Source organism: Astatotilapia calliptera, chromosome 5 (genome assembly GCF_964374335.1).
Source record: "Astatotilapia calliptera chromosome 5, fAstCal68.1, whole genome shotgun sequence".
Classification (NCBI taxonomy): Eukaryota; Metazoa; Chordata; class Actinopteri; order Cichliformes; family Cichlidae; genus Astatotilapia; species Astatotilapia calliptera.
Genome location: NC_137426.1, coordinates 36,476,323 through 36,502,172, shown reverse-complemented (window position 1 = coordinate 36,502,172; position 25,850 = coordinate 36,476,323). Strand labels below are relative to the sequence as shown.

The 25,850-nt window shown below is 40.6% G+C and overlaps 1 protein-coding gene across 2 annotated transcripts; it reads left to right on the top strand.

The window, feature by feature from the left end:
• The first annotated feature begins 2,731 nt into the window (after window positions 1-2,731).
• mtmr14 (myotubularin related protein 14) lies at window positions 2,732-24,006 on the top strand. Of its 2 annotated transcripts, XM_026169096.2 has the most exons (20): window positions 2,732-2,894; window positions 3,039-3,517; window positions 3,933-4,081; window positions 5,790-5,898; window positions 6,568-6,643; window positions 7,652-7,712; window positions 8,531-8,653; window positions 9,031-9,104; window positions 9,655-9,725; window positions 9,807-9,881; window positions 10,437-10,503; window positions 12,178-12,263; window positions 13,711-13,787; window positions 14,398-14,434; window positions 14,656-14,726; window positions 14,814-14,878; window positions 17,162-17,294; window positions 18,049-18,222; window positions 19,884-20,090; window positions 21,572-24,006. In XM_026169096.2, the coding sequence occupies exons 2-20, from the start codon at window positions 3,383-3,385 to the stop codon at window positions 21,750-21,752; spliced, it is 1,971 nt and encodes a 656-aa protein (XP_026024881.1). In that variant the 5' UTR covers window positions 2,732-2,894; window positions 3,039-3,382; the 3' UTR covers window positions 21,753-24,006. The 2 variants fall into 2 exon arrangements, with proteins under 2 accessions (XP_026024881.1, XP_080158289.1); XM_080302163.1 differs by lacking the exon at window positions 19,884-20,090 and having other exon boundaries at window positions 21,572-21,885.
• Window positions 24,007-25,850: the final 1,844 nt, after the last annotated feature.

Here is a 25,850-nt window from a genome sequence, read left to right as displayed (position 1 = left end):
AGACTGTGTCAGCTCAGCTGGGTTCAATTCTTAATTCCAGGAATGTCTTTTGAAGTGCATTCTTCATGCTGTCTGTTGCAAGAACTGCTGTTCAGAAACGGGTGCATTCAGTCATGCTCTGAAAAGGCACCCCAACGTCACCCCGTGAAGTATAAATGCCCTGTCCTACTCTGCATACTGTCTGTGTGCAAAAGAACTTGTATACAACGTTTAGTTCCACCACAGGAAACTGTGAAGTCTAAACAATGTCACTTAAATTATGTTCTTTTAGTCAGTGTCATTTGGGTAGAAACAACCTCTGACCATGGTAGGCTAGTGCTTCTTATCTCTGCTGCAGGCTACAAACTCCAAGATACATAAGTCACTATCAGCACAACAAATCGTACTTAATCAATGGAGGATGAGAAACAATCTGGGTAACATAGACTCCAAGATGTGACTAGAACAGAAATGTATGGTATCATTAAAGAAAATATCTCAAAGCACTTTGATCATGTTAGCATTTGGGCTCCTACCATACTACTTCTTCTTTTTACAGTCTGTACCCTATTTGGATAAGAAAGCCACAGACTAAGTTTTCTGGTAATTCAAGGGGGCTTGACTGTAGGGTTTAAACAAAAATACATTATTTTTAAGCCACGTTATTTGTCAGATGAATATATTTGTGCTCCAAAAGGCACCAATGCAGTTGAGAAGTATAGTTCAATAACTTGAATTAGCAGAGGTGAGGCTGAGCAGGCAGCTACAATCAGTGTGGCAATGCCCCTTTAAGCTTTATCAGTAATAAATGTAGTAAAGGGCAATCTATTGGAATTAACTTGCTTTGGCAGCTAGCTCAAGTGGACATTAAAGGACACACACACACACACACACACACACACACACACACACACACACACACACACACACGCACACACACACACACACACACACGTTACAGGGCCTTTCCCTGTCATGTTTTCCCTGTGCCTGCATGGGTGTCCTCCAGTTACTCCATTCCAAAGAAATGCATGTTAGGTTACCTGGTAATTCTAAGTTGACCATCGATTGGCGGTAGATAACGTGCTTGGTGAATAAAACATTGTATGAAAATATAGTTAAAATGTCACTTGCAGCAAAAAATGCTTTAGTCAGTAAGACTAAAAAATTACATTATATTTACAGAGATCATGTAAACAAAGCAAAACAGATTTACATACTCGGTACATCATCAAGCACAGTGCAGCTAAAAAAACGATTTAGAAAAAGACAGCAAAAATCTAAGTGGAGTCAGAAATCTGTCTAAGTTATATGGGCTGAAGTTTATTACTCCACATAGCTAGACACCTGTCTAGTTTGTTATTTGTTATCTATAATGAATGCTCGCTGCTGGCAGTGTTTCTGTAGACACGGACCTGCACTAGTCACACTGGAGGGAAAAATCTTTTTCTAAAAATGTTATCCACATCATTCAGGACCTTTTGTTTACTGACAACACCATGTTATGCATCAGGCACTGGAAAATTTGCCAAGGATTTTTTATGTTGTGTACTGGAAGCTTTGAATAAGGGTTAAAATAGACTGCAGTTTCAGATGGAACAAAGTACAAACAGACAGCACATGACCTGCTCGATAATATCAAAATATAAAGCCCTTCAAAATAAAAGCACCCCCCCCCTTGTTAACATTGTCCAGTCTATGACAGAGCCAACACACACAACCATTCACTCTCACATCCACACCTACTGCCAGTCACCAGTTAACAGATCATGCACGTCTTTGCAACCTTCTTGTTGTGAGACAAGAGTACTAATCACTGCAACAATATGTGATCCACTTTTTTTATCAAACAAAAGTGCCAGTTGTATTTTCATTGAAGACCACGTTTCATGTCAATTTGTTGTAATTTGATGCAATAAGTGACCATATTTAAACAAGAAGTGTTCGAATTTATCAGCAAATATCAGCAGAATCTTGTTACGGTAGTAAGTTTAATGCATTCCCCCCCCATTTGTTTGTTTCAGCTGAGCCTAATCCCCCAGCTATCACTCCAGATAATATAGTGAATTTGATTAAAATGTTGTAACCAAATAATGAATGATAGATTGAAGCTATATATAAGGGACTTTAGTGCCTATTTTCAGTAACTCTTCCTCTTCTGTAACAGAACCACATTGTGTTACCTCGTAATGTTTGATAATGTCAGCACTGATGAATTTGGAGTGTCAATTAAAGAGGGAACTCTTTAACTGAACTCTTTAAATAAGACTTCATGATTACTGAAGAAAAGGTTGAATGTTTAGTTTCTCTAATTAAGCGCTCGCTAATTGAGTTATTGTAGGGACGCAAATAAATGTATTTTCGTTTTCCACCCCTATATTCTGCACTTTGGGAAGCAAAAAATTAAAATTTTACAAAACAAAAGCAAAAAACAAACAAACAAACCTCAGCTCATTTTTTCTGTATGCATAGACCGAGCTCTATAATTTCTCCATTAAAGTTTCTCATATGAAAGTGGTCTGCTAGGATAATTAGAAAGGTAAGTAAAGTTAAGGTTAGTAAAATCATCGGGTTTTTTTACTTTAATTTTTAACTCGGTCTTTATTTCCGCTCAAATACTGTGATCAGATTGTTTACCCAGCCGTAGTAAAGTAGTAGCGAGTCCTTCCAGCTGATCCAATCAGGCACCACCATTTAAAGGGGGTGATGGCTGTCACATGGTTAAACCTGCTTCCTGTTTATCTGCTGTTTTACTTCGGTATCTGTTGCACAGCTTGCGACACCACTCGGTATTGCTGAGGCTGTTATCCACTTCTATTTTGCTACCTTACAGCGACAGGACAGTTTACTGTATACATTTAACAGTTTATGGTCGTGGTTTCTAAGGAGACAGGAAGACATGGCACTGAGGAAACGTGAGTAGGCCGGGAAGGATCCTGGAGATTTCCTGACTCCAGGTGGCGGGGAGTTTTACTTTATTGGTGCTGAGAGACGAACGAAAGTTTACCCTATGTCAGAAAATAAAACGGCTGTTTATTTATGTTGAATGAATTTACCAGGGCTTTGATTTGGTGGAAAAGACGAACGATAGGCTACGCCTGGGGACCTGAGCTAGCCTGTTAGCTAGTTTTGCTAACCTCTGTAGCCTGCAGCGGCAGCAGCTGTGGTTTGAGTGACCGGCTTTACGGGCTGGCTAACAGGCTGTGTTTGGAGAGTGGAACGGTTCGCTGGTGCCCTGAATTCAAGAAGACTCCCCGGCTCCGGCTCCCTCAAGCGGGCAGTCAGGAAAAAGCTGGCTGGGAAGGGATGGCCTGGTCGGTCTCCCCGTCCCAGAGGACAAGGCTCAGCGGTGTTTGAAGGAGGTCGAGTGCGGCTCGAAGCCACCGCAGCGGGTCGAGGCACTATGACGGACATCCACCTCCCCACGGCCGGCAGCTTCCCGGCTCCCGGGCTGTTGGTCAGAAAGAGTGAAGAAATAACGGATTTGATAGACCTGTTTTCCAAGACGCAGTACAGGGCAAAGGAAGTCACTCCGCAGGTACTTCTCTTTTCTCTCTACTTTAGCTTCATGATAAGTTACTACTTTTGCTAAGGATGCGCCAAATGGTGTTTGTATTAAATCAATCAATTTAAATGATGAGTTGCACTGAAGACATGCTCAACTCTGCAAAAGAATATCCAAACAGTAGTACGTAACTTGCATGCATGTTTTTTTTAAGTTGTATTGCTCAAGCTAGACTCTGATGATTGTGTGGACAATGTTTAGACATCTGGCTAGCAGTTTGACTGCTCAGTGTCTAATAATGCAATCTATGGGTATGCATTTGGACTGTGTGGCTAGAATCTGCCATACCAAAACAATGGGATCTTATTGTCTCTCCACATGAGCCTTTTGGACTATAGTATTATCTAAAGGAACCATTAAGGACTATTAATATGTTTATCTCCTTCAGGTGGAGGCCATAGAGACACGCTGTCTGCAGCTGTTTGCCAGAGATTACAAGTACAGCATCATCCAGAACACCAACGGAGAAGTGTGTGGACACTACCCCCGACAGATAGTTTTCCTGGAGTATGAATGCCTAGATGTGGAGAAAGACAGGTATATCTCCACTGCTCAGTCATCCCATCCTTTTTCCCCTGATACAAAGTTCAGCCTAGTTACAAATTACCCACTTGTTTGTTTGTGTGCCTCTTCTTCCATGCACACCTTATTATGGTGTGGGGACCAAAGATCATCCTCCGTCTGCAGCCCCTCTGAACACATAAAGGAGGCAGAGGGGTAAAGTGACTGTTGTGTCACATGGAGTCAGTCACATTATAGCAGTGATTCAAAAAGGCCCTCTTTCTCATTGCTGATTCATGTAGCGCAACAAATTTCCAGTAGAGTGCTAGAAATAGATAGCAGCAAAATCCTTCATATGCACAGCAAGATCTTTATATCTTGTCAATTAGTTTTACACAATTGAAACTCATACATTGAAAAAGAAATTTTCTTTCAGTTAAAGTGATTCCAAAGTTCATGTCAGCTGAAAAATTGTGGAACACAAAAACCTGATTGCAGTTAATGCATGCAACCACATGTATAACTGCACCCAGGGGAGTATAGAAGCAACTTATCAGTTGACAATTAGAAATGTTAAGTCATTTAGTAATCTAAAGTAGCAAACATGTATGAGGCCAAAATGCTGGCAGACTTTACATCAGAAACTTTTCTGATTCTTTCTAGGTTAGACTCTTAATCTTTGCACAGTTACCTGTAATGATGAAGCAAAAATAGCTTTTTGGAGTGTTTTGTTTAAGACTTAAATATTCCTTTTGAATGTATTCATGTGCAGCCATGTTTCCAGTTTTTTAAGTGTCAGTTAAAAACAAAATGCACTTTCTCACAAATGTTTAAGCTGCACGTTAAATTGAAAGGGGCAATGGACTGTGCATATTAACTACTGAGTACGATGCAAGAAACATGGTTACAAAATGTATTTATGTAAATGGATTTTAGTGGAGACAAAAGTGAGAATCAGGAAAACTGGGAAATTGTGTTTATCACTAAAATGAATGTTTAAGATTATCCAGAGTTGCACAGGGTTTCAAGCATGTCGCAAAAATGTTGCAATGATCTAAAGTTGGATACAAAGTTAATACCAATATTGCAGCTTGCATCTGTAATAAATGTTTGCATTATGGGGTAAAGGTATGCTGAGTCATCTGTTAAGTATCAGGTATTGACTCTAATCGTTGACTGACCTCTGGCCGCTTTATCACGTTTGATCCCTTTACTTTAGGTAATCCTTAGGTGTTTCTGTGACTGCACTTACATAAGGTTAAGTGTGGGCAAAATATTGGTGGCTTTTTAAAAACAAACTAAATTTGTAGCGGAAGTGTTTAAAGAAGCTCCTTCAGCAGTGCAGTGTTGCTTTCCTGCCACTACTAGCGATTTTTATTAGTTTAAACTTTCAAAATGGACCAGTCCAGTGATTTAGTCAGGTGGCAGGATGTATAGTTAAAACAGTCAAACCAGAGCAATGTATGAAAATGCTGAGGGCTTTCATGTGTCAGTGTGCTAAAGTTTTTCTAAGAAAGTTTTTAAAAAAGCTGTAACTGTCAATTTCATTTCTGCTGTAGTGGTTGCAGTTATTTTAGTTTTTGAAGCTGGGGGAAGATCGGCAATATGAGCGTAAAAGCTTTTAAGATTTCTTTATTGTAAATTTGCATAAATGAGGCTGGTTTCATTTGGAGCAGAAATTTGTTAACTGCTGGATTGTGTTGTGTAGTTGATGTGCAGAGCATGTGGTGGTTTGTGTGTACAGGTTTGAGAGCACTGTGCAGATCTCTAAGCTGCAGGACCTAGTGAACCGGAGTAAGATGGCTCGCTGTAGAGGGAGGTTCGTCTGTCCAGTCATCCTCTACAATGGCAAGGTATCTATATTGGTCTTGGTTACATACAACTGTTCTTTTTCCTCCATGTGACAAAATTCTGATGTCAAAGGTGTGACCTCCTCATGCTGTGGTTGCTCCTTAACACTGACTCTTGTGAAGCAGGGGAAAAAAAAGTACTCAAAACAAACCCAACCTGAATAGTTTGAGGTTAAACATGCGGGTAAAATGTGTACAGTGCTAACAAAGAAAAAAAAATTAAGCTGAGTTGGAAGCAGAAGCTCGTTTGAATTATGTATCCTTCTCGTGTTGTTGTGAGGAACCAAAGGGAACGCGGGAACGAGTAGAAGATGAATAAGGGCCAGAGCATCTCGGACCCAATTCAGCCTGCATGCATCAAACTTAAGTTTATTAGATCTGTGTGGGTGCAGTGAACCTGTAACACTCTAAAGATTACGTAGTGCCAGCACCAGCTAATGTTACATCTGTGTTAAGGCACGAGGCGCTGAGGTACAATGATTCTAGGGTACTAATGCTAACTGTCCGTGCTATTTTGCGAGGCCATAATTTTGGTCTGACTGACTTTGTGGGGCATTTTCCTCCTTTAAGAAGTAAAGTAGCTGAAAGTTCAAAATTTTCAGTTTTCTGAATGTTTAAATTTGACAATGACTGAAATATAAAATGTTGTATTCTTTGCTTGCCATATTTTAGCATATATGCCGATCATCCACACTGGCAGGCTGGGGGGAGCTGTATGGACGCACAGGCTACAACTACATTTTCTCAGGTAAAAGCACACACACCTGCAAATGGCTTAAAGTTAGTATAAACGTGAAGTTGTGGCTGACTTATTTTCATGATAAGTTTCAGTTTAGATTCTGACCTGTGAGTAGCTGCAGCCCTTTTCTTTCTGAGCCTTTGTTTTGACTGAAAGGTTGCCTCCACTGAAAATCACCAGCTCATCAGGGATGACTACAGTTGTTTCTGTTTTAGTTCCCTTTTAACATCAGTTGAGGGGAACGTGTGGGGGGTGGAACTGCACCGAATATTAAGATCACTTAGCATTTCTCAGGCTGCAAAGTTCACTGCTGTGGTACAGTAGCTGTACTTCCTGGCATTCTGACAAATGGTGCCATTTCTGCATTGCTGCACACACTGAGACTCTATGAACTAAGTGCAAAGATTACTTCTGCATTACAGAAGCTTTCAGAAAATTCTCCAGAGACTTGGGATTGACTTTTAGGAAGACACTTGCTGTTAATGGAGTGAAAACTTCTAGGCTCACACATGCAAATTTCTTTGTATTTGACTACACAACTCTTAAGAGTGCATTCACTGTTTACACCCCATTTTAGGACTAGTGGGTGGAGCAGGGTCCTAGTTTCAAGTCTGCATACTGGTTGGGCCTTTCTCTGTGGAAGTGTGGGTTCTGCTTGAGTACTCCAAAGATGTGCGTTAGGTTCAGTGATGATACTACGAGGTGAATGTGAGCTTGAGTGGTTGTCTCTGTTAGCCCTGCTATACTCACAACCTGTCTAGGGTGTACCTCACCTCTCACACATGAGGTGGGGTAGGTTCCAGCCCTCTCATAACTCTTAAATGGAGGAGTGGAATAAGATGGCTGAATGATTTCCCACTTCCATTAAGGTGTTAACTTCCCCTTTTATTGGAACAATGTTTTATCTGATGCTGCACTTATGCAAAGTCTGCAACAATTAATATTTCCAAGCCTGTATGTGGAGAGATTGACCCGACTAATGTTTTCCTGCTATTTTTATAATTTATCTTTGTTTAGGGGGCAGTGATGACACATGGACGGAGTCGGAGGAGTTTCCAGAGGATGACAGGGTAGTCAGGTAATGGTTACCTTACCTGCTGTACACACAGGACATTTTTTTTAAATGTATTTATTTTGTAATTTAAGAATTGTGTTAATCTCATGGAGTCAAAGTCTCATCTGTGATAAACAAATTAATCCATTCTTAACACTGTCTAATAGGACTTTTGTTTTTAAGAGAAAAGTCAGAATTTGGCTCTGAGGGTAGGTTTGATGTTGTCACTGACCTGATCATACAGGGTTTTAAAAAAACTACAAACAAAAACCCACAGAATTTACAGCCTGGATATTTGGTCTTGAAAGTTAAATCTTATATATTTTTTTTCTTAATCCAATCATTGGTTGACAACTTGAAAAATAATTTAATGCTGTAACACACGTACATTTAGAAACTACACCCAGCAAATGCCCAACATTTATATGCTATGTGCATGTTTTCACAATCTCTATAAATTGGGTTTCTTTAAAGTGCAATAGAAATGACAAGAATTTTAACAAGTGTTAAACGTCAGTCGTACTTTATTTTAATCATTTGGTTTGTTTTTGCTCATTAGATGAGGAGCCAAAATATCTCAAATATTGAGGTCTAACCATCTGCCTGGTCACTGGTTATGCTCATGTCTAGAAACTAATAAATGTACACACATCTGTGATGTGCCCCCCCCCCCCCCCCCCCCCCCCGTCCCTGCTATATTTTGGAAAGTGACTTGTTTTCCTTCTCCAGTGTTTTAGATCATTTAATAACAGTTACTATGTGTCAGATAAATTGTCTATGCTATCATTTTTTTTGAACATGATAGCATGTTCACATTATCTCTTCACTTTTCTCCTCGTCAGGAACGGTGACTCCCATCTCTTCGATAAGGTTCGAGGTTATGACATTAAGCTGCTGCGTTACCTGTCAGTTCGCTACATCTGCGACTTAATGGTGGAGAACAAGAAGGTTAAGTTTGGCCTCAAGTAAGTAACAGACTGTACTGGTTCATTCACACTCTGTGCCATTTAGGTCACAGTTTCCTAGAAGAAGAGGGGTTAGAGGGAGGCTTCTGATGTGGCTACTCAGTTTAGCGTGTGTGTGTCCCCAATTTACTATAAACAGCTATGTCTAGAGCACCACAATCACTGCTGCATCATTCAGTGTATTATAAGAGATATAGATATATAGCTACATTAATAAGCTTTTTAATTAATTTTAAACAATATTGTCAGCTTCAGAAAGGGCAGAAGCTGCACTGCTAGTTTATCACATTACAACAGCTTTTAATAAAAGGGTTTATTTCATGTTTCTGGGTGACTGCTTATAATGAATCTCATTTGGTTTCCTTGTGTCCCTGCAGCGTGACGTCATCAGAGAAGGTAGACAAGGCCCAACGCTATGCAGACTTCACTTTGCTTTCTGTGCCTTACCCAGGTAAGGACCCTTTCACCAGAGCTAGGTGTGCTTTATCAGCCAGTAATGGAATATGAGTGGAATTACAGAGGCGGTCCACGAACAGCTGTGACTTGTAGAACAAAGCCCTCGATTGATAATATAGTAATAAATTAAACTACCATTTTGGTGTTTGTGCTTAAAACTTTATTACTACTACTCTTTCATAACATGTACCTGTGCTGTCTACCCAAATTAAAGCTCTGGGATGTTGCACTTTAAGCTAGTAAAATTTGTCAAATCTTAAGCATTTAATTATTCATTTTTCTGCTTTGTATAAAGTGCATATTTGACATAAAACCTTCTGCCAGGCAGAAAATATTTGGGAACTGGACATTTTATTTATATTTTTGTATACTCTCATTATAGCTTGACTTTGGGTTAATTTACAGAGGAGTTTGTTGGGGGGGCACATATGATTGTTGGGTTTCCTCTGTATTGTTGTAGGGTCTACTTTACAATATAAAGCACCTTGCACAACTGTTGTTGTGATTTGGCGCCGTACAAATTACATTTTACCGTTGTTTTTCAGGTTGTGAGTTTTTCAAGGACTACAAAGACAGAGATTACACAGCAGAGGGTCTGGTGTTTAACTGGAATCAGGTAGAGAATCTGCTCAGACAGATCAGGCACTGGTCAGAAGTCAGCTCTGTGTTGAGCATTCTTCTTTGTATCTTCTGACAGGACTTTGTGGACGCTCCTTTGACAATCCCCAGGTGCTTTACTCACAACTTGAACATTGACTGGACTCAGTACCAGGTTAATTCTCTTGTCTTCCTGCTTTTACTGAGTTCTTTATCTGCCATAACTGTCATGTGCTGATATTACTGGTGTTATAGCTCCATCTGTTGTCCAACTTGCACAGATCTTGGCTCGTTATTCATAACTTGACTGCTTGTACACTAGCGTCACTAAGTTTTTATTTTATTTTTTCCCCATGATGCTTTTGCTGTAATAGGTTGACAAACAAAACATGGACAAACTGGCGCATAGTAATATTATAGTAATGTTTCTCTGTGGGTTGCTGGTGTACTCGTGCTGATAAAAACTGTACAGTCAAATGGTGTCTGACCTCACAGAATGTGGTTTTAGAGTCCACGAATGTAAAGCTAAATGCCAAAATGTGCAGAAAATGATTTTCTTTCTGGGTTTTAATCTATCGATTTGGTTAAATGTGGTTGGAGGAACAGGCCAAGTTTTGACGCACAGTGTGAAGGACCTTTCCAGTTTAAGATGTAATCCAGTAAGATCCTGAGTGCAAAGTAAGGTTTTTATCAAACAATTAATGTTTGTTTCTCTGTGAAAACTGTCCAGTCATGGGACCTGGTGCAGCAGACCCAGAACTACCTGAAGCTACTTCTCCACATCATCAATAGTGATGGTAGGTGTGTGTTTTCTTGTTGTGGATTGGAGGCAGCTCAATCATAATATAAAGCAACAGTCAAAGTCATTGTAGAAGGAAAGCCTGCCATTATCTAGCTACGTTGGTAACTCCCCTGGCAGTTATTTTATGTTCTGTCAGAATGAGTGGTAATCTGGGATGTAATATAGAATCAACTGTTGAATAAGAAACCAGGTTTAGCATAAGGTTTTGTAGCTAATTCACTTCCTGTTCTGGATAATTCTCTGGTTAATGGTTAACCACCACCAAACAGCTGAAGACTTTGAGTAGACTGTCACTGTTTCAATGTCCAACTTCTAACAGAATAATCTGAGTAGATATTTAAGGAACTACAATGTCAAAATGCTCAGGTCAGTTTGTGTCAAAACATTGGTTTTAATTCAAGTTTAAGATGTCTTAAAGCGTTCATCATGATAACCACAGTAGCAGAACTGTTCCTTAACCCGTGTGAATTTTCCAAACAAATGTCACAAAAAGCATATTGATTTTTTATTTTATTTTTATTTCCCCCCCCCCCCCCCCCCCCCCCCCCCCCCCCCCCCGTGCACCAGGCATAACGGAATTGGCTTGTTTGTCCCCAGTATACCTTTTTTGCCACTCATGCTAGGGCCTTCACCTGGGTCAGAATTTTCTCCAGGACCCAAATCAGACTGAATACTTTTTCTTTTCAAATATTTATCTGTTGCTATATTGTCTCACTCACAGCATGGCCATTATGTAATTTCGTCTTCTGTTTTACTGGCAGTTGGCAACCCATTTAATTGGAGCAGGTAGTTGTACTGCCCTCTAGTGGAAGAGAATGTAACCAGATAATCTTCCACGGCACATCTGATCATTTCTCACGGCACAGTGGTTGGGAAACACTGCCTTAACCTAATTAATGGTCTGTGTAGCCATCTCAAATAGCCAAAAAGTCCTTAAATAAACATTAGTTGGCAGTGCTTTATTTATTGTCTGTGAATGTTCTCAGTCATCCAGGACATCGTAGTCTGAGGAAACTTGGAAAGAAAAGCGTCTGGACTTCTTTAAGTTGCTTGAAGAGGTTTCACCTTCATCCGAGAAGCTTCTTCAGTTCTAGTTAGAACCATCTTAAAGAAGTCCAGACACTTTTCTTTCCAAGGTCCTTAGTTATTTTTTGTTCATTTATACTACATCAAATATTGGTACTATTTTTAATTCCATTTATTTAGTATGATTTAGAATACAGTTACATATGGTAAATGGCCTGTATTTGTATAACGCTTTTACTAGTCCCTACTAGGATTATTATGCCAATTACTGTCTATTGTTTTGTCCTTTGTCAGAATGCAGAGCAATAAACAAGTTTCTCTGCATTTCCCTGTACATCTATAAATTTCAAGCTGTGGTTCAGCATCCTTCATGAAGGCAGTTCATCACAGAGCTGTTATACTGGCACTCAGTCTGTGCCATTGCAAAACAGAATATGCATGTTGCTCAGTCTCGGTGCTGTCGTCTTCACTTGAATCATTCAGTATTGTTTCCAGTTCAGTACACCAGTTGAGTTCATCTATCGAGTTCATGTTACACAACACTTCTGTACTCTGTGGTGCATTATGTACTCTACCTATTCATAATACTCTTGCTTTCCAGAAGGTGCTTACAGCATTGACCTCTCAGGTGTTGTCATTTCAGATGATAGCGGCCTCCTGGTGCACTGCATATCAGGATGGGACAGAACGCCTCTGTTCGTGTCTCTCCTCAGGCTCTCTCTCTGGGCAGTAAGTCTTTTCTATTCTTGAGTGGTTTTTAAATCTTTTTATTTCCTTCTGTTTCTCCACATGACACCAAACACCTCAATGGGTCCTTCAGACCTTCATTAGACTCTTGTAATCCCCAGCTTAATCAGTCTGCCACAAATCCACCACTGCTCCTTGTGTCAGTTTTTCTGTGCTGTAATTGACCTCGCTGTATTCACCACAATTTGTTTTATTTTATTTTTAAATTCCAACTTATGCAAAAAAAGTCTTCTGAAGATGTGACCCACATGGCAATCTTCTGAAAAAACTGAAACTGTTGATCTGTGGACAACTAGTCAGCTCTGTCATGGTGTGCTGATACTGTGTAGGGCACAGGCAAAATTAAGGCCATGGTGACTTTCTGAATCTTCAGAGAGCAGTTCTGCTTCCTTCTCTAGACTCATGACTTTGACATGTTTTACGTTGGCCAATGTGACACAGCACCTCTGTAAAGGGCAGAAATGCCAACTTTATTTTTTTTATTTTTTAAACTATCTGTTCTGTTTCGGAGATGTGGACAAAATTGGTGAAGCCAGTGTAACCAGTACCTGCAGGAACTGCAAAGTTGATTCAAGCACTTTTAGGCTTAGCTCACCAAAGCTACAGTTGGTGGTCCACAAGGCTGTAGTTGAAATGAATCCATGGCATGAGGAACATTGTGGAAAAGTAGCAGATTATTACCTTTTTATATAGTTACAAATGGTCAATATAATTTTAATTTTTTTTTTTTTTTTTAAACCGTGGATAGTTTCACTTAACTCATTCACTGCCAGCCATTTTCAAATCGGGTAACTCCCCACTGCCAGGGTTTTTGAGCATTTTTACTCATTTTTGAAGAGCCACAGAAAACTGTGTTATGATCATATAAATGCTGAACCTACCAAAATGAAGAACAGACTCTCTTCTTTCATCCAAAAAAAAGCTTGTTTCTACCATTTTCCATTCTTTAGTAATCAGCTGTAGAAGAGAGGTGGGTTCCACCAAAAATGCCTGTTTTGACCAAAAAAAGGGAGAAAACGAGCTTTTTGTGAGAAATAAATTTCAAGCAGAAAATTGCCTTTGACACTAATATTTCTTGCTTTGTGACACCTCTAACATATAAAATAGTTTTTCACTTCTATAAAACAGAAATAACACTGAGAAAGGTTGTTTTATCAAAACAATTTATTTACAAATATATGAAAAAATAAAATGTATTCTAGCCCCTCCCATTGAAAAACGTAATTGACGTCTATAGACGTCAATGGCAGTGAATGAGTTAAGTGCATGCATTTAAACCAGACTGCTGTCATGCTCCTATGTGCTTTTCCTGAGAGGTCTATTCAGAAGTAACGTGAGCACTTTACTTCTACTAGACATGTACACAGTACCTGCTGAAGCCTAAACCTACTAGACTGCTGTTCGACTCAGTTATTCCCATCTTTCACAGGATGGTGCAGTGCATGCCAGCCTGGAGCCCACAGAGATTCTGTATCTGACTATCGCTTACGACTGGTTCCTCTTTGGGTAAGAATGTTACATCTGTTATTTCAGGACTTCACAGCAACTTGTTAAGATAAGTTGATTTGGCCAGCAGAAATATGTCGGAGGTGATTTGGACACTTCGTAGTGCCACCTGACTTGAGAGACCCTTGGTTGTCTACAGTACATATTTGAGTTGTGACTGATTAATGGGAAGGTAAACTTGCGACGTGCAGCATTTAAGATAATTTTAAGCCTTTTTTGATCCCCTCACTGAACAGCTTAAACTCGGTCACTCATTTTCAGATCTTTAAGCTAAAATGTTTAGCTTTCAGGTTCAGTTTGTTTAAAAGTATTCAACTAAATCTGGTGCTATGAGTTTATCCCAAACACACTTGGATCAGTTGAATATATGGTGCATTGTAGTTTAATTATCAAAGTCCTTTAAAGCTGCCGTCAGGTGCAGATGTTGATGTGCTTCATCAACGTCTCCGATCCATTTCAGCTCTGCTGGTATTCTGTATTTATCCTCTTTAATTATGACAAAGAACTGGTCAGTTTAGAACTATTATATAATTTTATATTATAGTATTATTATGCTGAGGAGGTTTGGCAATGGAAGCTTTTCAGTCATTCCTTTTTTTTCCCCATTCAGTCACATGCTGCCAGATCGACTCTCCAAAGGGGAAGAGGTACTTGTATTTAAAATGAAGTTGTAGCTCATTCTAAAGCAAGTAAAAATGACACTTGACATAATCATTTAGCTTAATGTGGAATAACACCTAAATGCGTTGAGTGAATTTTGGTTTGTGAAAGGCTACATGCAGTTTGTGTACCCCTTGCTATTACCAGTTTCTATTTTTGTCTTAATGGTTTCTGTTTGTTTCATCAGACATTCTTCTTTCCTCCTCAGATTTTCTTTTTTTGCTTCAATTTTTTGAAGCACATTGTTTCAGAGAAGTTCTCTACAGTTAAAAAGCAGAGGTGTGTTTACCACATTACCTAGTCAAATTCCAGCTGTGTGGATTCACTATCAGGTGTTCACTAGTCTTTTAATGTCTGACCTTTAAGTTTTAGAAGAAAGAACTCTCACTTCAAAGACGGTGATTTCACTGTGGAAGAGCTCTGCCAGTTGAGTGAGTCACTTTTGCATGCTTTCATCTGTAGAAGTTTTGACTGATATTTCATGGATCTAGCTAATTAATTACAGATATTTTGGGAGCCTATATTATTATAATACCCAAATGCACCACTAAATGACACAGGAAATCATTCCTGCCTGTACAACTCCTCCATCTAATGCACAGTACACACTGCAATAGTTACTGTGGAGAACGTGCAAAAGGGTGTAAATGACAAAGTTTTACAGTTTAGAGTAAAATGTCAATCATATATATATTTTACCTCTGTAGTATTCTGGATATTTAATAATTGAGCTATTTGTGTATATTAGAGCCATTTCTTATGTTTTTTAAACTTTGAACTAATTAAATAATACAATATATTACAGTCTGTTACTTTTGTCTTGGAGCAACTGTAACCACATAATTTCCTTGGGGATTATTAAGGTATTCTGATATGTAGTATCAAAAGTTCAGACATACCTAATCTGTTATTTAATCTAGTGAAATGTAAAGTGTTTAGCTTTGTTCTGGAATAGTAAGGAGAGTGATTGTGGAGGCCAGATCGCTTTAAGCAGAAATCCAATTGAAATGGTTTGGGATGAAATGGGCAAAGAGGACATTTTAATCATATGGTTTACTGGTAAAGCAACAGGCCTTTCAGCCCAATTCTATTTTTCTTCTGCATAATCCATCATATAAAATTGAATCAAATGGAAAGTCTCTTTTTAAAACTTAGTACTTAGAAATTAGTTTTAATCATTTAACTTTATGCCCATTAAATCATCTCCTGGACAGACAAGTGCAATCCAGTTCAAGTACCAATATTAAACAAAAAACGATTAAATTATGCAATCGTTGCAACATCTGTTGCACATAAACAACATTAAGGTGCAAACAATTCACCTAAAAAAACAAAAACATTAAAACCCCTCAATATTCAGGAAAATCAGGAAGTGCTTTAAACTGCAGAAAATGTGTTTGACAAACTCGACACAATGTAACTTAAAACATCCTGCAAAACTGTGCTGGCTCTCACTTTAGTGGGAGAAATTTGCATGGACATTTGCAGCTAGCATTTTAAATTTTGGGTGAAATGGGGTCAATGCAATTCTTAAGCATGGATGCAAATGTTCGTTAGTCGTGAGCGAATTTTGTCCATTCATCTTTAAATGCCCAATTTTCATCATCCACTTTACATATTTATGACAAAGCCATCTTCTTTTACTCATCTGTGCAGCACCAAGTCATAATTATACTGTCAACATTCCTGAGCTCCCAAGCTAGGAATTTAGCAACCTGCACTGAAGGGCCTGCATGGGTTTCCTTTGTGTTTGTGTTGGTGGTGCAATATCACCACCAGCTGGCTTGGAGTGTGGACCTGAATGTCACAGCCCCACATAGTTGCCCCACGCGCCTGTTCAAAAGTCAGCCACGGTAGCCGGCAGGAATAAAACATGGCAAATGAGAAAATGCTTTGCGGTCTGGGGGAAAAAAACCCTCTTGGGGTTCAGATTTGGGCTGGAGTCAGGATGTTGGGGACCCCTGATCTATACGTTACAGCACGTCTCACTATGGTCTTTAAATGACTTTGTGCTTTGTCACATGGCTGCTGAAAACAACCATCAGAAGTTGGGTGCGCTGTTCAGCAACTATACATAGGCAGGCTTTGGCTTGTATATCTATATAGACATCATAAATGTGGCATCAAATGCCAATCATTTGGCACTAATGGTGTTATTCAAGAATTCTCAAACTCTTGAAAGAAAGGTATTGAGCATTAAGCAGTCTCTGGTGCTATGCTAAAGACTGCAGTGGGAGCTCATCCTACTTGCCTCTGGTCTGATGCAAGGAGACTTTAAGTGCCTAAAGCAAAACAATGAGACCGTGATTTTAAAATGGTACTTTAATCTTTTATAAAAGTGCAAGCCTAAAATCCAAAACTTGCTCGAAGAAACTCTTAACCTCTTAATGTGGTAGTCACATCAGGGTGCTTTTTCATGTCAGACTCGGTCAGTTTCATAGGTGCAAATGGTGCTTTGTTCAGGCCTTTGCTGTAGTGTTTGAGGACGACACTGTCTGAGCAGCAGACGTGTGACTGCAGAATCTTGGGGGAATTGCTCCAGCCTTCCCCTGTAAATGTCTTTGTTTTATACATCTAAATACTATATTTAGCTGGGGTGGGGCGGACAATACGGGAGCTTTGGGAACATTGAAGGAGGGGGGTAAACCTTTATTGGTTGGTGCTACTCAGGCTCTCCTGTGTGACATGTTGGATGAAATGCTGTTTGCTTTCAGAGTCCAGGGACCGTGGCAGTGTGACTAGTTTGAGCAGTGACTTTTCCCTCATCACTGAAGAGATTGCTAGTGGATCAAGCTTGACCAATGACACTGTGGACCTGTCCTCCAGTCAGCCCCAAGCCTCCAACTGGTCAGCACCACACATGCTCACACAATTCAAGGATTAATTTCTCAAAGTGTCTTTAGGTTGATCTTTTCTTCCAGTTATTGCAAGCTTCCTAGAATATTTATACTGTTGTATAATACATACGGTCCAGTAAAAACAATACCGTAGAAAATGCAAATCTACTCTCCTTCAGTGGATAACAAAAGGTCTGCAAAACGCATGTAAAAGCTTTTCATATCCACACAATTACAATTTTTGATTCTGTCTGCTTGAGACCCTCCTCAGCTATGCAGGGCAAGTTGAATGGAGTCACTCAGGAATCTGACTGGTTATGTAGAGGTGCATGAGTATTATGTAAATGCTCACCTCCCAGTCATTGTTTCATAGGGTGTTTTGCATTAGTCTCCAGGTACTTACTCTATTAAACATTTTGCAGTCATCGTATGCAAGCTAGAGTAATTTGGATGGTTGTGTTGTGACCCTATGCTGGACTAGTCTGTGTTTTTTTTTTTTTTTTTTTTTTTTTTTTTTTTTTTTCCCCCCCACCAAGGCCTTAAAGTGTCTGAAGTTGATGTGTCATCTCAAACAAGTTCTTTGCATTTTAAGGAAATGCTCACAGCTCCAACACTCTGCTAGTTTAGAACTAACACGCACGTGTTCCAAGCCAAAGATGCCTTGTCTAAGGAATACCACATACAACATCTAACTTATGCAGTGGTGGTGTCGTTGGCCTCGGATAACAAGCTGTTGCTAATGGTGATTTACTCTCTGCCCTCAGGAGAAAAGGCAACACTTCCTCTTCTCCAATGGTGGTTTGGAATAAACAGAACCCTTTGGACGACCGCCTCTCCCACACAGCAAATGACGCCAGGTCTTCTAGCTCCTCATCCAATCAGTCGGAGCATGGCGACACTCGTACTGGCAGCAGCCCATTGGCTGTTCCAGGGAGAAGGTGAGGGAGTCAATGTAGCTTAAGCCGCCAGTTCAAGTTTGCTCGACTGCGTACTTTTACACACTTAACACTTTGGACAATCACCAGATGCACCTTCTCAGCTCTGCTTTTACTTACGAGCAGTGAAATACAGTTGCTACGACAGTGCAACCACTGCTATACTGTTGTCATCTGAACCTGTTAAAATGTTCAGGGCCTGGTTTGGAGTGTTCCACTTCCTCTATCTAGAAGTCTGATCAGCTTCTTTGTCGGCTTTGAATTCTTCTTTCATTTCTGTTTCTATCACTTCCCTTTGAGTTCAACTGCACCGTTTGACGTATTCGGAAATTTTCCAAATCAGATAGCTTGAAGTTCTCAGTCACTTAAATGCTGTTATTAGGCAAGTGTATGTGGAGGATTTTGTTGCATAGTACCTGCTCATTTCCTTTATTACAAAACTGCAACTGCAGAGAGAAACTTTCTTTCTTCAGTAAAAGAAGTCTAAACTTGCTGCTTTTTAAACACTCTCAGAAACCCTGTGACAGGTACAAGTACAGGAAAAGGCACAAACCCTCTGAACACTTCCCATCCTAAGGAAGACAAGATGGTCTACATAACATGCTCTTTGCAGTTGTAGGCCAAAAAAGGTTTAGTGCATAACAGACCTGCTTTGTGAATGGATTTTGACAAATTGGATTCCACTCTGTCATCAACACACATGACTTTTTAAGCTTTAAGTGATTGTATTGTATAACTGATTTTTGCAACGCTCCGACAGTATGCAGCTGCATCCAAAAGCAACAAATGCTGTGTGCTAAACAGTTTCAGCTTATTCAAATTTGCAACATCTTATTAATTTGTATCACTTTTATCTAGCAAGAGTACTTGAATAAAATGGATACATTTATGAGACTGTGTTCATGGATTGTCCTTAACAAAAAGATTTAAAGTATATGGTAAGAAATGCAGACATTGGTACCAGTGTTGAGACTCGGGCAGTATTTGGCTTCTCCAAAACGGGACAAAGTGGAGAATGGAGTGGTGTCTCCTTAGAAATCAAAATCAGTGTAGTCCCATTTGAAGGCTTTAAGATTTCATATCATTCAGCAGTTACAACACGATATTCTAATGTCATACATCTGGCACAACACTATGGTTTTGAGAAAAAGGTGCTATTGCAAAAAGTCCAATGTAAGGTAGACCATACAATGATACATGCAGAAAGAAACCCAACAATCATGACTCCCTATGAGCAAGCACTTTGGCAAAAAACTCCTTTTTAACAGGAAGAAACCTCCAGCGCAGCCAGGTTTAGGGAGAGGTGGCCATCTGCCACAACCGGTTGGGTTGGGGTGAGGGAAGGAAGACGAGACAAAGACATGCTTTGGAAGAGAGCCAGAGATTAATAACAAGTACGATTTAATGCAGAGAGGTCTATTAACAGCTGACTGTGGACCCAAAGCCTAAAACATCTTGGATGCATTATAGGAACAAATATAATAGTTTTGTTTTTTTTTAACACCACTTGTTATCAGGATACAACTCGTTTGCTGATACAGACTTGAAACTGAGTCGGGGTATCATAAATGGAGATTGCTCCACCACAAATTTCAGTCATGCTACTGATCAAGATGAGCTCTGGGGGCTTTCTTTTACTTTTGTCCCTCTTATCTGTCTCTCAGGTTAGCAGCGGACTGTGCTCGGTCAAGTTCCTCCCTCTCTACAGATTATGGTAGTTGGCAGATAGTTTCCGGTTGTGGCAGCATCCATGACCATACCCATTTCCCTCCACCTTTGGCCTCGGCCTCATCCTCCAACTCATCTACTGCTATCGCTGCCTACGACTCCCCCCTGCCATTCAGCTTTCAGGATGAAGCCAGTGGACGAATGTAAGTACCTCTCCACTGGTAGACAGGTTTCAGTCCCGTAAGAGATTTGTAGATGGCATGGTTTCATAGTCTTAAACAAGAGGTTCACTTCCCAGTGGGACAAGGATGCAGAAAAGCAGACTGTCACCCTTTTCTCAGTTAGTAACAAACAGCTTAGACTTCTTAAATTAAACCACGGCTAGCTTTATGCTCGGGTATCTCCTCCTTCATTCCAACACTGGATCTGTTTGCCATTACAGGGTCCACAGTTTATTGTGAAATTTTCAGTTGTGATACCATTTTTATTTTGTGCCAGTTTAGGATCTCTTTAGCAAATCAGTAACCATAGTTTGTGCTGGGCTGTATGACGGTGTAGTAAGAGTTTGCTGGTTTCAGTTACTTTAGCATTGGTTGTGCAAACCTACATACAAAGTGATCTTTGTCATTAGTCTGCATTTCTTTTCAGTGTATCTGTCCCTACTGTTCTTGACTATAACAGTGTTTCCTGGCTGTTAACACACTCCTGTGCTACCAGCATGGTAAATTGTCTGTGTCACAAATGTTGTGTTTTTGAGGTGACCGTGCTAACCACTGTCACTTAACAAAGTTCCTGGTTTGGACCCCAGGGTGGGGCCTCCCAGGGCCTGTGGGGTGTCCTCCCAGGGCCTGTGGGGTGTCCTCCCAGGGCCTGTGGGGTGTCCTCCCAGGGCCTGTGGGGTGTCCTCCCAGGGCCTGTGGGGTGTCCTCCCAGGGCCTGTGGGGTGTCCTCCCAGGGCCTGTGGGGTGTCGTTTTATCACCGATTCGGACTTGTTCATGGCTGTTAGGTTAATTGTATGAATATATGAGTAAATGTACCACATTTGATCACATGATCAGTGATGGTAGAGAAATGCATAAATGTCAGTCCATATGAAGTTGACATAATTAGAACCATGACGAGGGTGGACGTCTCATAGAGGTCCCATTACTGGGGAATACCAGCTCTTTTGACCAATAACAGGGTTCAGAGAAGGGCCTAATGACTGTCTAGTGCTGGCAGCTGTAGCAGTGCATAAAGTTGATAAGGTGGGGTAGTGTTTGCCATGGAAGATCAATGTAATAAAAGGGCTCAATGAGTTAGGCACATTAGTGTTATAACTAATGTTTGACCATATTTCAAACTGCAATCACATTAATATCTTGCCATTTGTGCTGACATAATTGACATGAATAGTGCTACTTCTAATACAGCACTATCATAAAGTTTGTTTGTGCTTTTATCCTGTCAAACAAGCTTTGATTTGTCAGGAAATTGTTTTTTAAAAGTTTTTGGAACCAGGGCACTGAAATGTTCAGTAGAGGTGGCTTACTGCCCAGTAGACAATGAGAATTGGGGAGATGCATTTCCACTGGGTCCTCCCTTTGACTCATCTGCCTTCTCTCTGGTCTCAGCAGGAGATGCATTTTCTCAGACCTTTACCTCCATCTTATCCCCCCTGCTTATTTCCTCTGTCCTCTCCAGGTGTTCCTTCCCCTCTGAGCGTCAGGCCCGTCTGGAGGCAGTACGTGAAGCCTTCTTGGCAGCCTACAGCTCCACTGTCGGCCTCAAATCCTCAGCTCCCAGCCCCTCTGGTGCCATCTCCGGCCTGCTGGAGCAGTTTGCCCGTGGGGTGGGCCTCCGCGGCAGTAACGCCATCGTCTGAGCCTCTTGATGGGACCCTGGACCCTCCTGCTTACATCAGTTGATTCAGCATGTCTGTGCCAAACAATCCCCTCTTCAATTTTAGGGGTGAAGCATTATTTTTTTAATATTTTAATATATTTTTTATTTTTTAACATGCCCTCCATTTTATTTTATTTTTCCCCTGTGGACTTTAAATGTCTGAGGTTTTTGTCACATTCAGGAAGGGAAATGGTTTCAAAAAGGGATGGTGATAGATTTAGAGGTCTCCTGTTATTACAGTGTAAAGAATTCTGCCTTGGCCTGTTTATAGATTTGTAACTCCATGTCCAGTAAACAATATCACTTGATTTCTTTTGCTTATGCTGCTATTCTTCACTGATCCAAACAGTTCTGTAGTTCTACTGGGCAGTGGAAATGAGACAAAGAGCTTGATGGGTCCCCCCCCCCCCCCCACCTCAAATTGTCTCCTAAAAACAGAAAAGATTCGATGCTGTTCAGATTTTGAATCTGGCTCAGTACTTTATCCGATCTGTTTTACTGCATAGAGCTTCATATTTGTGGGGGTCTAAAGTTAAAGGGCTTTTGGTGTTGACGTTCCCATATAGGAAACATTTAGAATAGTTGACTCCTGCGCTTTTTGATTTGTTTTTTGTTCCCCCAATGACCCATGAAAGCTTTAGCTGAAAGACCTTGTATAGTCTGACCGTTGTCAACTTGGTTTAAAGAGGACTCTATGCTGCTTTCTTATTTTACGAACTACTCAATGCCAGATATTTGGTGCCTTGAAGTGGAACAAAATAATATTGGACAATAAAAACTTGGTAAAAACTGAAATTTTTCTCCAACAATGCAGTTTGGCTTTAGTTGGCACCATTAACTGAACAAGCCAAATGCTGTCTATTTGGTTATTACTCTGTTTGAACCTCTACTTTGACTGGTGGAAACAGGACTGTGGCCAAAAGGCTGGTTAAGACCAGTTATCAGCAACAGTCTTTTGAACGTTTCAAGCTGACAGCTAGACACTGCAGAGGTTATCACTTAAGTCAAAATGCTAAGGTGTATATGGATGCATTGCTTTTAAACTCTTGTCCAGGGAAGCTCGATATCATACTACATGCAAATAAAATTAGTCTGACTGACAGATCAAATTATTTGCTTTGTAATTTTATAGGAAACGCTTAAATTTCAGGAGCTAAGATTTACATTAACCCTTTTTTTTTTTTTTTTTTTTTTTTTTTTTGGGTTGAGTAGTTGCAAGGAAAAAACTGACCTTAGATTTATGTGATACTTTAAACTTTTATAGAAAAAGACTAAATATAAGGACTGTTCCGTCATGGCTCTCACAGGGTTGATTATTATTATATTTTTTTTAACCTTGCCAATTACAGTATCACCATATTGACTCATATCTGTTAAAGGTTTAGTGACTGTGAAGAAGCACTGAGCATTTTGGTAGCAGATATGAACTAAAGGCCTTTTCGATGTTTCTCGTCCCTCCAGTGAAGGGAGGTCTGCTTCATTCCTGCCAGTACTGAGATTCCTGCCCAGCTATTATCACATTCACCTCCTTTCAGGTCACACGGGGACTTTCCTGCCCACTCAGTTGGGTCAGTTCATACTTAAGTTGTAAACTAGCCTATCGGTGTTGCCAAACTGTTTGACAGTTGCTGTACCTCAGGGCCTTTCTGTTGTGCCTTTTTTTTTTTTTTTTTTTTGGTCCCGCCTCTTAATTTAGCACTGGATGAGTCTTCTGTCCAGTTTCAGGTATATTTTCTGTTAAATGTGTGCATTTAATTTTTAAACATTTTTGTTAAAGAGCTTTGTCTTAAGAGTTGACTGCAGTGAAACCTGTGAGGCTTTCATGTGGTTGCGGTTTGTACAATGACATAACGCTGAGTTTTGTGGAGATGTTGGATATCGGGCAGCAGTCTTTCAGTTCTGCCTCTGTAAATGGCAGCTGCTGAAAATGACTGGTATCGTAATTTTTATTTTTTTTATGAATATAATATCCTCTTGGGAATTTTGGGAAATGTACTCAGGATTGAGATGAAAAGGTTGGCACCAGTGTTTCTGGGATAAGTGCAGCGCTACAACAGAATGTCTAGCCATGATTTGGATCAAGAAAGATTAAACCTTTAAAAGAAGACTTTAGAGCTTTGTTATATAGAGACGGTCTTGTAGGAGAGTGGAACAGCTTTGAACTTTTTTTTTTTTTTAATCTCCCCCCCCCCCCCCCCCCCCCCGTGAAAAATAAAATTTTGGACAAACTTGAAGCCAGCAGTTTTTCCTTGGTTGAGCTAGGCTATTCTGAGTCGCTGTCCTTGGCACATGCACAGCCTTATTTTCGCTCTTGAGCCATCTCCCAAAATCTTGAATTAACAGAATGTTTCTTTTGCTATACCTAAAACCAAAGTCTGTTTTCTTTATGCCTCAGATCATGAGCTGAGGCGTTTTAAGTCACTTGAATACTTACTGTATCCAGATCAATTTTAAATAATCCTGACACGGTAACTACTCTGAATGTGGCGTGTACCAGTTCTTTGCACGGGCTGCCAGGGGTTTAATCTTGTACTTCCAAAGAGACTAATGGAACAATCTGCCCTGTTTTGATGTAATGAAAGTCTGACTGTTATGACACCATCTCCCTGTCAGGTTTTGAGCTTTCTCCTTAAATTCAGTTCTCACATTTATCTGTGGTTTGGCATAGTCTCTAGCATTCAAAAAACATCGTCAATTTTTTTTTCTTTAAAATTTTTAATAAAAACTAAAACACGCCACCCTCAGTCTCTCAGTTGGGGTAAATCATTGTTTCACAAATGAGGTTTTAACTTGTTGAAATGCTGCATTGCTCTTGTCTAGTGTCCTGTGTAGAGTCTTCTTTGTATATCTGATGCATTTTTAAAGAATGCTTTTTTTTTTTTTTTTTTTTCTCCTTTTGGGTTATCAAATACCATTACTTGTTGATGGATGTCGAGCTACAGTTGAAAGTGACTTTAACTCCAGGTGGCAATTTTGAATAAAGGAAAAATAATAATTCCTGGTCAAAGGTTTTTGTTTTTGTGTGGTCTTGTTTTTAATTTTTTTGGGGGGAAAGATGAAGGCCAGAGAAACCTGTTCACTGTCATACAAGTGAGATTCATAAATCTAGTTATATCATTGTAACCCTGAAGGACCCGACACGACTCAGGATGCTCCCTTTCAGATTTTTATTCTATTCACACAGGCTCTGTTTGTGGCTCACTCAGCTGCAGCCGAGCCACCAACCACACACGCCCACACCGCCCCCTGGCCTATGGACCACTTTGAAGTTAAAAGGCTGGAGGGCCAGTTACCACTACGGTGGTCTTTTTTTTTTTTTTTTTTTTTTTCCCCCCTCCACTGCGGTGGGATTGGGTGGGCCACCCAATGCTCTATGGAGCTTGGTCTGGATGGGCCTGGGCTCCCTGCCCCTGGTGGATTCTGGGAACTGGGGGTCAGCGGGGGAGTTGGTTTGAGAGAGGGGCTACTTTGCCCTCCCCAATCCTTTCATCCCTTTCCCCAAGTGCCTCCCTCCTCCCGCTCCATCACACCACACCACATGCAGGGCCTTGAGGTACAAGTGCATCATTCAGGCAGAGCGGAGGCATTCCTCTGTCCCCTCCTGGCCACCTGTGCCTCAGTTTTATCCCACAACTTAGATACTCACATTACTTAACTCTCATGACACACGTGTATAGGGTCTTGGGGGGTGGGCACACTAAACAGCGTCCAGAGGTCTGTTTATTCAGCGTCACCTCTGGTGCCGGTGCCCACCTCTCAGTTTTAAATACATGTAGACATTGAGGGTTCTCGGGAGGGGCCGTGCTGACACTAGCTAGTATCTGGCAGAGGGTCGCTGGCACAATGCCCCCCTCCTGTTGTAAATGCACCTTAGAACAGCACGCATCAACACCAGATATGAGCAGGCGGAGTGAGGTATGGGGTCTTCAGACACCCCCGTTCTGTTTGACATCGGGGGCGCTGGGAGGAGGAGCCTTCTGGTTGGGATCTGGGCTCTTGGGCTTTGCTGCTGCTGCAGGACTGGGAACGGTCTGCTTGTCTCCACTCCAGAGTAAAGGGAGCCATCTCCTGGGTCTGG